This window comes from Botryllus schlosseri, chromosome 7, assembly GCF_051294905.1.
Source record: "Botryllus schlosseri isolate E-star chromosome 7, Bs_hap1, whole genome shotgun sequence".
Taxonomy (NCBI): Eukaryota; Metazoa; Chordata; class Ascidiacea; order Stolidobranchia; family Styelidae; genus Botryllus; species Botryllus schlosseri.
The window spans coordinates 12131044-12145545 of NC_137242.1; the positions used below are offsets into that span (position 1 = coordinate 12131044).

General features: G+C 39.9%; 1 protein-coding gene across 1 annotated transcript in view; it reads left to right on the plus strand.

Moving 5' to 3' along the window:
* The first annotated feature begins 1333 nt into the window (after positions 1-1333).
* Positions 1334-14502, plus strand: part of LOC145442215 (uncharacterized) — a 49048-nt gene continuing 35879 nt past the window's right edge. The window contains exons 1-4 of the mRNA XM_080320120.1: positions 1334-2037; positions 3829-3878; positions 11218-11548; positions 11714-11773. Of these exons, the coding sequence (XP_080176246.1) occupies positions 1977-2037; positions 3829-3878; positions 11218-11548; positions 11714-11773 (502 nt within the window). The 5' untranslated portion in view covers positions 1334-1976. The remainder of the gene's footprint in view (positions 2038-3828; positions 3879-11217; positions 11549-11713; positions 11774-14502) is intronic.

Sequence of the window (14502 nt, forward strand, 5' to 3'; positions counted from 1 at the left end):
CCACAAATCTCATCAAATTTCACTATCACATCACTTTCAAAAGCTACCAGGCGGGGAAAGATCAGCTATTATGTCACATTTCTAGTTCATGATGATAAAACATGACCCGTTGACGATTCGTGACTGATAATTGTGATATGGACTTGGGCGCGACCGTTCGTAAATTTACTCAAATTCGGACTGACTAGTTGATCAAATAAAAATGACTCTAGTTGTGTCGGGTCAAATGTTAAATTCAGAGAAGAGCTTGTGACTCGGAACGCCTGGACTTGATACGACCACGGGCGCAACAAACTATATCAAACTGTCATGGGGAATAGCAAGATATCAAGAGGTCGTAGCTTGCGTTGCGTTGTGTAGCGCATATAGTTATCTAATCAGATCAGTATGGAAACCATTGGCATTCGGTTGCCCCCATAATGTATAGTCAGTTACATCCTGCGTGATATTTGGTCTCTTTTTATTCATGTTATTATCACTGATGGCGAGTAAGGTAATGGTACGCTACACAGCTGTAGCACCAATGGATTCTTCGTCAATTGGACAGTTCTATTCCAGAGCTTCTTAACCCAGGGTCCGTGGAAGCACTACATCAGGGCGTACCAGATGCATTGTGGAATTAGGCTTATATGCAATAGCAGTGGTTCTCAATTGTGGGTCCACGAAGCATTTTCACTGGGTCCGCGAAAATCCATATTTGCAAAATGGTTGAATAATTTGCATATTTCTAAATTACAAAAATCACGAGGCAGATTCGCTTCACAATTGCTAAACCTCCTGAACTCACATAAACAGAATGACCGTCTGAGATGAAATATTGAACTGTGCAAACTCATTTTAATTGACAAATTGCCAATAGCCTACTAATACAAACATATTGCTGTACGGAGATGTTTTGTTAGGGTTTTGGAGAAAAATTGATCCTTACAAAAATCTATTTTCTATACTGTGATATATATTGCCGCTATTCCAGAATAACTTCAAGATGAGTAGCTTCATAGAAATTACTAGACTGGACGTTATATGTGCATTAGAATATGTTTCTAAATTTTGGTGCCTTATATATGTTGCGATCATACCTAAAGGTGTCGTCGGAAGCGTTACGCGTTATTAATGACTTCGCCACCACCTGTCTTTGTGGAAATCGATTTTCGTCACGCATTCATATGAAATCGACTATGCGGATTGACATGACACGGCCGCGCATTTCAAGAAATGCAGCAACAGATACCGCTTTAAAATAATAAAACTTACAATTTCTATGTAAATAGTATCCTGATATTTCCAAGAAAAGTCATTTTGCTGCATGTTTATCACTATAGCCTACAGTTAATATTTGCACAAGATAGATGACGGTTGTATGATGATTGAAGTCTTGTGGGGTCCGCAGGGGTCCATGACGGTGCAAAAGGGGTCCGCGAAGGCAAAAAGGTTGAGAACCATTGATGTAGACTAGAGCTTATAATTATTTTGCAAACCAAGAAAAAGTGGAATATTTTCTGGGCTAATTTATTCACCTCAAAAATGTGTGGGAGGGCTTTTTGATTTTAATATAGGTAGCATCAGCAATTTTGTTGCAAATGATCGGCAAGGTCCCGTCAAATTAAGCCTACTACTATTATACATTGAATGGGCCTACACCCTCATCAAAAACTAAGAAATTGGCCCGCGAGCACATTTGAGTTTGATACCCCTGCTACAGTAAATATAGCTCTATATTGTTACGTACGAAACTGCGCCTTCTTGTCTTTGTAGCAAAGTTGTTCACACTTTTTAGCTGCGGCGTGACTGATGGTCATTCGACCGGTTTAAGGCCTTATATGTATGTAGTCGAGTCCGGACTCGACCGGGTTTGACATTGACCCGAATCCGTATATCCTCTGCGGTGGAATGATATTGTCAGTCTACAATATGTGCCTTTGTCGGAACAGTGTACAGGTACATGTGTAGTGTATATTGACGGTAAGACCGAAAATATGGCGTGTATTATTATCGCTGTTATTGCATTGCTGCTTGGAAACTTGCATCTTGGAATAGGTGAGTATAAGCGAGTGCTAATGTTACAGGGTATCGCTATGTGAAATAAGACTGCCGATAGCCGCTCCATCAGAAGGCTTTCAAAAGCAACCTGGGAAACTCCGCGTAATCCCGCAATTATTTCGAAATAAGAAGTAATGGGGCACCCAATGACATATTTTTAGTATATAAGAATTGTTAAATGCTTTGTTGCGCCGATAACAGACGATATATATAAACGTAACGGTAAGACCTTGGTTGCTTATCCTATTTAACGCCTAGTTGTGAATGAGTATAACTTTAATAGTTACACGAGCTTTCGGGGCTTTCTCACATTGAGTTATCAACAGCTGTCGAAGTATAGATGTTGGGATGGTGTGAACGCGAGGTTCACGTTCGCGTTCTGTGTGTGAACCTCAGAAATTTAGAGGTTCACGTTCACAAACGAATCTTGGTAGGCTCTGCACTGTGAACCTTTTTCATATATTACAATTTTCACTTCATTATAACATCTTTGTATGAAATTTATTGCATTTCAACTGCGAACCACTATATGCATGGCGCTGACAGCATAAAAAAAATTTAACACCAAACTAGCATGCACGTTGGCAATCTCAAAAATTTGACTTGCTTTGTTGCAACAGTTTGCTCGAAATATCCGGCTTTCCGTTTGTGAATATTTAGTGACTCTCTGCTGTGAGCTTGACCCGCAATCACACAACATTACGCCTTTGACCTTCGTGCAAATGGCCATTAGTCGATAAGCGCCACATCTTTTTGTTTCATAAACAACAACAACAACAACAACAGAAAATCAAGAGCGAAATACACTACATGTAGTCAGCGAATGACGCTTATTCAACCAATCAATGAAATTGATATCGTTGTCTGATCTAAAAATCTAGCAGGCGTAAACAGGGTCAATCTTGACTTCATATGTTTATTGAAAAAAAACAAATCCGTGCGATTTGGGTGTTGGCTACCGCTTTATTACTTGTTAATGGGGTGATATCGGTCGCAAGTATTGAAATCCGTTTTACATTCTGCTCAATATCAACGTAGCAATACTCAGACGCTGAATACATTGTCCGGTCTCGCCGAGACCGCTAAGGCGTAAGCTTATATTCCCTTGCAAGCCCTCGTCGAAATTGTTGGCAAAGCGACGGAAGATACATATCGATATTATGGGATTAATATATCATTTGATTGCCCCATTTGATACATTTGGCGACGCTTAAAATGTCAATATGTACTTCAGCATTGTGGCATTATCTGACTCGAGTCGTCGCTAGGTATCGTGTACATTAATATAGGCTATCACTTCACTGAAATGTAGGGTTGGAATTAGCAATATGACGTCACGTGACGTCATGAAGTTCACGTTCGCGTTCACACAGAACCTGTCAAAAAAAGGTTCGCGTTCACACGAACCTGAACCTTTCAGCGGTTCGCACCATCCCTAATAGATGTAAATCCGCAGACAAAATATTTTAGGTGAAAAATAGAAATAGGTCTACTACATTACCAACCACCTTCCATCATCCCTGTAAATACACATGTGACAAATAACGTGTATTTACATTGCCACCATTTGGTGCAAATCAATCCGGCGTAATTAGGTCTTCACACTCATTCTGGTTGGTGCAAATTAGCTGAATGCACCCTTACATATGGATAGCCTATATATCAAGAAAATCTTAGTTCCAAAAATGGCTCATGCCATTGACAGGTGAGGTGAAATGGAGCTAAGTGGTGTTCCAAAATACGTTGCAGGCATGAAAATTGAAAATTGATGATGTTTTTCTTACGCAGGGACAGACATAGAAAACGAAGATGGCGCAGGCGAGGAGTCCATTGCAAAGGTACGGTGAAATTGATCTATGATAACCATATTACATAGGTTCAAGTTCTCGATCACAATTTATGATTCTTATGTTCTTTGGTATATGTTGAATCGTGTTATGCTTGCATCTAGTGAGAGGAAATCTCCCTCAATTTTCTGCTGGTATAACTTTAATTGATTGTGTTCGGGACACGGAGGGCAAAAGTGGCGAACAAAGTATGGTGGAAACTAAAGAAAACATAGGCATTGCCCGTGGCGGTCACAGTAGATGGCGATGGTTGGTCAAGTACAAATAAAAGTAATAGCATCATTTCATTCTCGATTACATGTAGAAGTAGTGATTTCCAAGATATATTATCAAAACTACTTGGAGTAGATATGTATATTGGAGGTCTGATAGTAATAAACTAATTAGTTCCAAGTAGTAGATTTGGTGAAAGCGTGGGATTCTGTCAGCAGTTAATCGGATGTGACTTATTCCGAAATTTCAGGGTGAAAACATATCCCCAATTACTTCCCACTTTACAAAATGTGAAAAATCAGTGTATTTAGCCAAAAACTGAAACGTGGAAGTGGAGTAAGGAGTGAAAGTACGCAAAAGTGCTCGAGTGATTATAAAAATTTGTAGGATCTCCGTTACTGACTATCTCTGGTTATTTGTGCCTAGAGACATGATCTATATCTACATGCTATAAACCAGAGGTCTCAAACTCAAATGTGCTCGCGGGCCAGTTTTCCAGTTTTGACGACGCCACGGGCCGCAGCATTTATAGGGCTATTCTATGTCTTTCCAAGTAGACCTTATTTGGCGGGAATGAATTGTCCTATTGAAAGTGAGCCGATCAAGCTGACTGACAGTAAACACACATCGTCAAAATTATGTTTACTCTGGTATCAATTTAGGCCTAGCACGAAAAGAATCATCACATTTATAACTATTTGAATAGAATTGCTGTTGTACTTGATATATATCAATTATAAGATATAGACACCATATGGGCGGACAAATGTATGGTGCCATCATAAAAGCTATCGGGTTATAATTTTGCAGCCACTATGAATATTTTGAATTTGACAGATTGATAATAGAGACTGATCTGAAATCAAAACATTTTTAGGTTGGGCATTGTAATTCCAATCCAGGATTCGGGTATACTTCTGATAAGTAGGCTATTAATCTCATGGCCAAATATCTTCAAATATAGGAGCAGAGAAAATATAAATATAATAGAACTATATTAATGAATGTGTCCTAGTGATTGAAATCTCGGAAGGCCGAACGGCCCATTGTTGTTACATCGTTGGAGCGTACCACTACGGTACTCGGTACCTTTAAGTGGCCTTAATAACATGGTTTAGCGACCAAAGATGTAACTAACAGATTGCCAATGGTTGCCATAACTACTTGCTCAGTCAGCGAAATACCAAGCTGCGACCTTCTGATCTATTAATATTCCCCTGGTACGCGATTAGTTCGTTGCGTCCGTGGTTCTAACAAATTCACGACATTCCGAGTCACTCCCAGTCCACTCGAGTCATATTGCCACCGAGTTAGCCCGAATCAAAGTAATTATAAGGAAGGTCGCGTTCAAGTCCAACTCACAAATTTCAGTCACGAATCGTCCAAGGGTCAGGTTTTGTCATCATGAATTGGAACTGTGGCGAAATAGTGAATCTTCCACTGCATGGTAGCGTTTACAATTTATGTGATGGTGAAGTTTGATGGATAGTTTCAGGCTTTCGGAGCAATTTAAGAGGGAATTTTCACTTTATAACTTGAAAAGATATATGTGACACTTATATATTGTCAAATTAATAAAAATCTAAAATGTCGTCGCGGGCCGCACAGAATGCTCTGGCGGGCCGCGTGTTTGAGACCTCTGCTATAAACCGTTGAACCGACGACGATTTCTAGCGTTCCAGCCACCCCCCAGTATATTGTTGACTATATTGGGTACAAATCGTCTGCATGCTCATACTACATATTTCTCCGGAAGTATTTATACAATAATGACATAATTAAACGCTTGAAAAAACACAATTTTGTTTTTTGGCAAAGACATCTAGTTAAAAAACTGTTTTAAACATGTTTTAAACAAGGTGTTTTAAAACACCGTTTGTTTTAAATGCAACGCTAAATACAACGGCTGTTGTATTATTTGATTGAACTCAATACGATCGGTTACTATAGGCTTTTATCAGGATAAAAGTAAGCAAGTGTATCTGATTACAACACGTCAATATAACAGAGTTAACGCAAGTACAACGACCGGAGACGATGTCACACCCAACTAGTACAGAATGAAATGAATAGTCGCGATATCAAGGTAATCGAAAAGCAATCTGTATGAATTGTTGAACACCCTCTAGTGGTCAAAAGGAACTAAATCACCACAACGGCCATGGCCATCTTCGAGGGGCTAGATGCTAACTTGCTGGAATCTACCGAGATAAAGATACACTGGTCTACATAATTTCTGTTGACTTTGATTAGACAATTGATTACGACCAACTTTTGAGTGCTGAATTCGAAAATGACTTCCGTTTTTGTCCATCACGTCAAGTTGTTGAGTTTGGCACCCACCACATTGTCTCATAATCCACATAAAAGTACTACTTTTGATATTTTGTGTTTGCTGTATAAAACGTTTCAAAAACCACAAGTAGCTGAAAGTAAATCGATAGACTTCAAATAAACATTTGCACTTCTTAATTTGGTTAATATAAACTGACATTGCTTCTGCAGGACAAATAAAGTGCGAGTTTCAGGGTCCAAATTTACGCTATTAACTCTAATGATTCTGTGGGTTGTCTCGTTTGATACTGGAGCAATAGTCAGCTAACATATGTATGCTCCAATCTACTCGGGTGTCGTACCTAAAACATCTTCAGAGATTGTGGAACACTTTCTCCTTGCCCATCGCTGACTATGCCAAGGTTTTTCGGGGATTTATTTCGATGTTTTACCTTTTTTTTAATGTATTCTGTCCCACATAAACATATGAAAGTGGCACGCACATGTGTGTTTGGGTTACATGTGCAATGTGCATCCTTATTGTCTGGCCGCTAAGAAACACAACGTTTCAAAGCTGACAGATACGATCCAATCGTGCTTGTGATATTGCAACAATTCAACGTTTCTGTATTATTCAGGAATACTAGCTGAGTGTGCGATTGTTGCTGCACCTAAGACGTTGCCATTTTGGAGAATGCCACACGTTAGGATCCTTTTTGAGCTACCAATAAACATTTGTCATTCACTTGAGTTTTAAATCGGGATTTCTAACTCCTCCAGCAACCCATGGTAACAACAGGCCTACCATGCCAATGCCAGTATCATGGCAATACACAAAGCTACCGAAAGTAGCCCTACGATGAAAACGCCGTTTCCCATGATCGAAAGTGAGATATCTTCTCTCTCTTGCCAAGTAATCTTTTCTCAATTCGCCTGGATGCTAAATTTTCCGAATATTTCTATTCAAAGTCTCGAAGCCTATGTAACAGCATTTACCTTGTGTTGATGGACTTACTCTACGTTCTGAATCATCTTCGATTTCAAAATCTTCATCATTAGGCCTGCTATCCCTATGATCTTCATCTTGGTCCAGATTATCGAGCATAGAGAAGTTTCAAGCTACACTGGATAAGCTGAATGGGGCATTGGACCTATATAGCTGATCGTAAATGTAATGTTTATTTTTCTTTCCATATCCTGCAGTTTGCATCAAATATGTGTCTGAAATATCTTGGATTGCATCCTCTAACCAAAAATGGGTGAAAGCATCTGCCCAGATCGATACCGGGACCATTTTTCTTCATGATTCAATTAGGCCCTAGGCTATATAACTTATTATATGATAAAAGTGTGGATTTCTATGTGGCATGAAAAAGTACTATGCTTGAATTCGTGAAAATTTGAATATTTTGGGCATATGTCGTAGCGCAAAAACCTATTGTGATAAAAGAAAACCAGCGGCATTTTCGGAATCAGCACGCCCAAATTAGCATAAATAAAGTGCAAAATCAAAGTCAACAAATTTGGCTTTCAAAATTGTTGCCCAGTGTTATATATCGAATTAAATTAGTATTTCAGAATCGCCGTGTCCAGCTGTTGGGAACCTATGGCTCATTTGATGATATGATATGACTCTGATAAATATTCCTTCTGGTACTTAATTTACATCTTGATTCCCAATCTTGCTACAAGTATTTGTAAATTTTCATACGGAGCATAGTAATTATTCTCGCGGTAGCTGAGACAAGTCTATGTGAGGTCAAGGCGGAGGCGTATCCGCGGTGTTTTAGTGGTTAGGACCTTTTAAAAATCCTGAAACTTATGTCAAATAGGGCCTGCTAATATAATTGCTCAATACTCAATCACCAGTCCAATTTTACATAAATGCTGGCCGATCGACGACGCGCATGCTTGATTAATGATTAATCGTCATAAGAGTCTGTTTTGGTAGATAACATACGTTGGCGTGCGAGCTCCTTGCTGTAGTTTTGCCGTCTTCGATCGAATCAATTTTGGGATGTGCTGCTTTATACGCTCAAACAATGTGTTTAAATCCCGTTAGTGTGTTGATAACTCTTGCAAAGAGCTGGCACCCGTCGAGTTTAATAAATGTTTTACTACAATGGATGTTGAAACAATCCTCAATTGTGATATAACAGTTGATTGACATCGTTGCATGGTCCTTTGGGAATAACAATTGAAAATAGGGGTCAATATGGCTCTTTTGGCGCAAAAGGTTCCGGAATCCTGATATGGTCGAAGACATTACCACTTGCTATCATATATTGCAAGCTGCACACTGTGCACAGCATTTCACCGCGGGTCAAATTTGACCCGAGGGCCCGCGTTGCATCCGTGATCATATTTTCGTAATATGATAAACATGATATACCTAGTCAACGAATGTGTCATCCTAAATTTCTTCTATGTTTCAAGTATATTAACCGAGACATGATTTCCGTTAGCGATACATTATTATGAACATCATATACTCATACCCATAGGTGGTAAAAACGAATCTCCACTTGATTACAATAACAAGTGTATCGATCTTCAATTCGTTTCAAAATACTAGAAATGGAGCTAGAAAAGTCTAAAAATTACTGACTAAGTAATTTGAGAAATGGCAGTTTTCGATTAGGCTGTACAGAATTTTAGTCACTCGCAGGCGTGGGTATATTGGCTTTTAAAATCGAGAGATCTTCGTGACAAACACATCATAGCTGTGCGATGAATAAGTGCAAGGTGCACAGTAATGCAAGGTATGCATGTTTATTTTTGGCTTTGCGGGAACCAGATTCCAAAACTGCCACAATAATATATGTGAGACTTTCTGAAAATATAGATATTTATGTTTTAGATAAAAATATAAACAGAAATTAGTTTGGTGCGATAAAACAAGTGTGTAAGCAAAATTGTTAAATTGGGGTCCGTGAACCCTTCGGGGTTCCGTGGACTACCTTTCAAGGGGTCCATGAAAGGCGCATAAAAATCTTGGGATCGAGGACAAAAAGTCGCGTAATTCAATCTGGATTTAGGCCCCAATCCGTGGATGTATCAATCCAACGATTATAAAGCAGATGATATTCAGCGAATAACAGGTATATGTGATCGTTGCCCGGTAAAGTAGGGATTTTGTTTGTAATCAGTATATTTGGGGATCCGTGAATGAGAGTAATGATTCGGGATTTTCCTGTTATCACCGATCATGCATTTTGTCACAGCATGTAGGGTAGCCGCCACATGCGACCCGGACTGCAATTAGTTTAAAGCGCCGATATACACCAAATTCCATTCATTTAACTTGCTATTGAAAAATATCGGTATGGTTCAATCCCTGATAGTCTGTGTCACGTTGTCCAATAGCGACATAATTTAATCAATGAACACATATGGTGTAAAGAAGTAGCCCCCATCTATACGCACCATACATACGTATATTCGGTCGTATTCTAAATTCGTCTTTGCCGGGGGAATATTTTTTCATGTCATATTGAAAAAAGCCACTAATGATTTCTAACCATTGGTTGGGAATTGAAGGCTGTGATCCAAACGTCTCAGCAACGCTTTTAAATGATCATAAGTAGGCCTACTCCTGTGATCTGGGTGATGCCGGTAATTTTGCCCGCAGAGCAAATCGACTATTGAGATTAGATATTGCAGAAGCAGACGATTTTGTATCGGGTGAATTCGCGCTCCAACATCGTTGTCCTTTCGGTTTTTAATCCAGCGTAGATACTGCGCGTTTTGTGACTTCCGTTTAATAAGAAAGAGCAAACTGAAGCGTTTCACATAGTTGACTCGAGTCTATAGGCTAGATATGAATTCATGGCGATTCTAAACTTGCCAAAAAAAATCTGAAAATACAAAAAATGATCTATTTTCGGCATATCCAAAAATATACATGTTTGAATATCGGCCAACAGAGGCTACATCGCACGTTTCTATATGAGGATTTCAATAATAAAAGCGACGCAAATATATCCAAAACTATACACATTCTACGGATCAAAATATATACTGCAAAAGGTAAGTATATAGTTTTGAAATTAAAACCGTTGCAGTATTGGAAGTAGCCTTACCACTCCAATAAGTAGTCCATGCAAGCAAACAAACATACGTGTATACTTCTAAGAAGTAGCTAAGTGTTTCGTTACTGACCACCTTTGGACACTACGATGGTGTTTATCGCCTATCCATGCCGTTTACACTACGATAGTATACCTGTGCAACAGTCTAGGCCAGTGGTTCTCAACCTAGGGGGCGTGAAAGCATCTGAGGGGGCGCGAAGGAGCGGTCAACTAAAAAAAAATCTCGCTCGGCCCGATTTACCTCCAATTCAGGCGTGTATCTCTATATATAGACCGAATTTCATATTTTTTAATTCTCTCATCAACAGTCATAACCTTCCATGCCATCAAAGAATCTGTTGGGGTTGCTAGCATGCCGGTTGGATTTTGTGATATGACGATAAGGGGGCGCGAAATTTTTCATTATCATAAAGGGGGCGTGTCTAAAAAAGGTTATTGAGAACCACTGGTCTAGGCCGTTGGTGTCAAACATACGGCCCGCGGGCCGCATCCGGCGCGCCAGACGGTTTCATCCGGCCAGCGAAGCAATCCTGAGCAGATTGAAAAAATACTTATAATATCCATTATATTTGAGTTTGACACCCCTGGTCTAGGCAAAGAGCAGTCCACAACCCCACATGAACCTCGAAACATAGCATGTGTCAGGGACGAGACTCACCCCCACTCCCATCGAAGGCGTGGCGCTTTATCAACCGCATCACAAACTTCGCATATCGCCAACGATTGATCAAAGAGTTCCTGATTTTTTCCAGCAATACGTCATTTCTGCTCCGTTTGGCAGCCAGCGTCAGAGTCTCAACGTTCCGTCTATCTACCAACCTCAGCCACAAATCTTTCCGCTTAACTACCAGCCTCAGTCACAAATCATTCCGGTCAACTACCAGCCTCAGCCACAAATTATTCCGTTCAACTACCAGCTTCAACCCCAAATCATTCCGTTTCTCAGCCAGCCTGAGCCTGAGCCTGCAATAACGTATGAATTTGTCGACCCTAGTTATTTTAACTCGCCCCAACCGCAGCCCTCCCGCAATAGTGGATTGGGAACCAATTTGGCAACTTTCGTGGCTCTTCTCCTCCTAATGGGTAAGATAATATTCCAACATTGGTTTAATTTTATAGTCATAAAATTGATCAATATCTATTTCTCGCAATCAACTATATATGGGGCAACGCTATTTTTTTCGAAACCGAGTATGAAACGCATTGGTTAGCTCGGCGAATCTTGATGAATATGATGATTTTTTATAGACGAACTTGATGCCACAGCAGCTGCAACTACAACAACTGCAACACCGAATCCTGATGATGGTAGGTTGTAAATGCTTTGAAATTCCGGATTAGCCTCGTAACTGGAGGCGCACAGAGCTGTTAGCTTGGACGTTCAGTACAGTCGTACACTCGAGTCCAAAGTTGTTATTGTTTATCGGTTTCATTAAATGATATTTACAATGTCAATTAAAAGTGTCGCTATCAGGGGTGGTAACATACGTCCCGTGGGCCGGATCCGGCCGGCGACGGGATTTTGAGCGACCCGCAGACACTTTCTGGTCTTAGATGATAATGTGGCGCGCGGGCCTACACATATTTGCGAGCAAACACTTCCGAAAAATAACATTAACAGGACAAAGCGTCGTTTCGATCCACCTGATGTTCGCGTGAAGTCTTTCTAGTTTCTAGTTTCTGGTTTCTATACGTCTGACATGCGGCCAGCCTTCAAAGAACTTGTTGACAACTTTGATCGACCACAGATATCTCATTGACTTGAACTGCTATCGAAGTACATTTCTTTAATAAATTCATTTAGTACTGTGCTTGGTCTCTATGCTTTAAACTTCAAGTTTTGCATGATATACGATATATTCCTTGTTCAGGTGGATGAATCCGCGATTTATGTATCGATTCATGAATACGGCCCTCCAAGTATAGCCTACTTCATTTCTCATATCGGGCCCTCCAAGTATAGCCTACTTCATTTCTCATATCCGGCCCGCAGACCCCAGAAGTTGTCCGCCCCTGCGCTAGAGCGTTAGCAATAACATAAACGACTCGACTCCGGACCTAATACATGCTTTAGAATCGAATCACTCAGGTACCCGATTCTGCCCAGTATGGTGGTAGACCATCAGCTATAATTCGCAAATCAATGACTATTAATAAATAATTTTGTTATTGGAACAGCATTCGCTCTTAGTACAAATTCACGCACACACACGCACACACGTAAATGGATTAAAGTTAATTTTCGTTTTCCCCCAACGGGCACACAGAAAAGATGTTCAATTTCTATTTTCTGAATGAACATTTTTCCAAAGAGCTGAGTGGGCTTGAATTTGTCGAGTACCCCTAAAAGCCTATACATCACAGTCCCATACAATACATTCATTCCAAATTATATTCATTGCTACACCAGATTTCAGCACAGGCCTTCAGGTTATTGAAAGATATTTCGCTTGGTGGGATACCTATAGGTTGAAAATACATAATAAAAGCTTTCGGTAGGAAGATTTTCAGGAAACTAGACAACATTTTGGGGAAGGTTAGTCGCCTATCGCCGCCGGAATTTGGCGCCATAACTAATCCGTGACCCAGATCTCACTGCCGTAACGACGATTGATTGCAGGGATTCGATGTGGATCTAATTCAGTGGTTCTCAACCTTTTTGTCTGCGCGGACCCACTTTGCACCGTCACGGACCCCGCGGACCCCCAGGTTTTAGTACAAATTTAACTCAATTATCGCACAACTAAATGTAGGATAGAGATAAACAGCAATAAAGTGACTTTTCTTGGAAATAATATCAAACTATTTACGTAAAAATTGGAGAAACTTGTAATATTTTAAAGCGAACTCTTTAGCTGCATTTCTTGAAATACGCGGTTGAGTCTTAAAAATCCTCACCGTTGATTTGATATGAACGAGTGCAGAACGAGTCCACGAAGATGGTGGCGAATGTAATAATAACGCGTAAGGCTTCCGACGACACCTTCGGGTATGATCGCAAGTCGCAACATATATGGCACCAAAATCGAGAAACAGGTTTTTAATGAACTTATAAAGTCCAGCCTATTCATCACATCAGTCTAGTCTAGTCTAGTCTAGCAACTCATCTTGAAGTTATTCTGGAATACTGGTTATGTATAACACAGGAGCAAATGGATCTTTGCTAACAATTTTTTTCAAAAACCCCAACAAAACATCTTGAAACAGCAATATGTTCAGGCTATTGGCAATTTGACAATTAAAATAAGTTTGCACGGTAAAATATTTCATTTCTATGGCCATTCTGTTTATGTGGGTCCCGCAGTTTTAGCAGTTATGGAGCGAAACAGCCTCATGATTTTTTAAAATTTAATAAAATACGAATTAGTATTATCAACCATTTTGCAACTTTGGAAGTTTCGCGGACCCCCCTGAAAATGCTTCGTGGACCCCGGTTGAGAACTGCCGGTCTAAATGGTCACATTCAACTTGAAAGCATCTTTTACGCATTGGGAATTCAAAAATGTATAGGGATAAATTGTGATAGCAAACGTAACACTAACATGAAAGAACAACAACAAAGGACAAATTATGGCCTCACTTCTTCGACCCCGAAATCCCACCTGCTGGCTACGCCACTGTAAAGTGATGGCTCTAAGCTAAATGGACGCACAAACATCATTCAACTGAACACCGATGCATCGATTCACCCAAAGTGACGACACGTGATTTCTAGTTGTTCGACAACTATAGTATTTTTTCAAATGTGAAACTAGAACTAGAACTAGAACTACTGGATTTTCCAGATATGCAACTAGAATTAGAACTATAGAACCACTCACTTTTCAACATCTGCAACTAGAACTAGAACTTATCACTTTTCAAAATCCGCAACTAGAACTAGAACTACTCAAGTTTTAAAATCTGCAATTAGAACTAGAACTACTCATAAAAACGTTGGTTAGTTGACCGTCAACTAACTAATGAGTAGTTAGTACAGGGGTTTCCAGCAGGAGCTCCCAACGATTTTATGGTCGCGAGTCGCGATCCAAATTTCG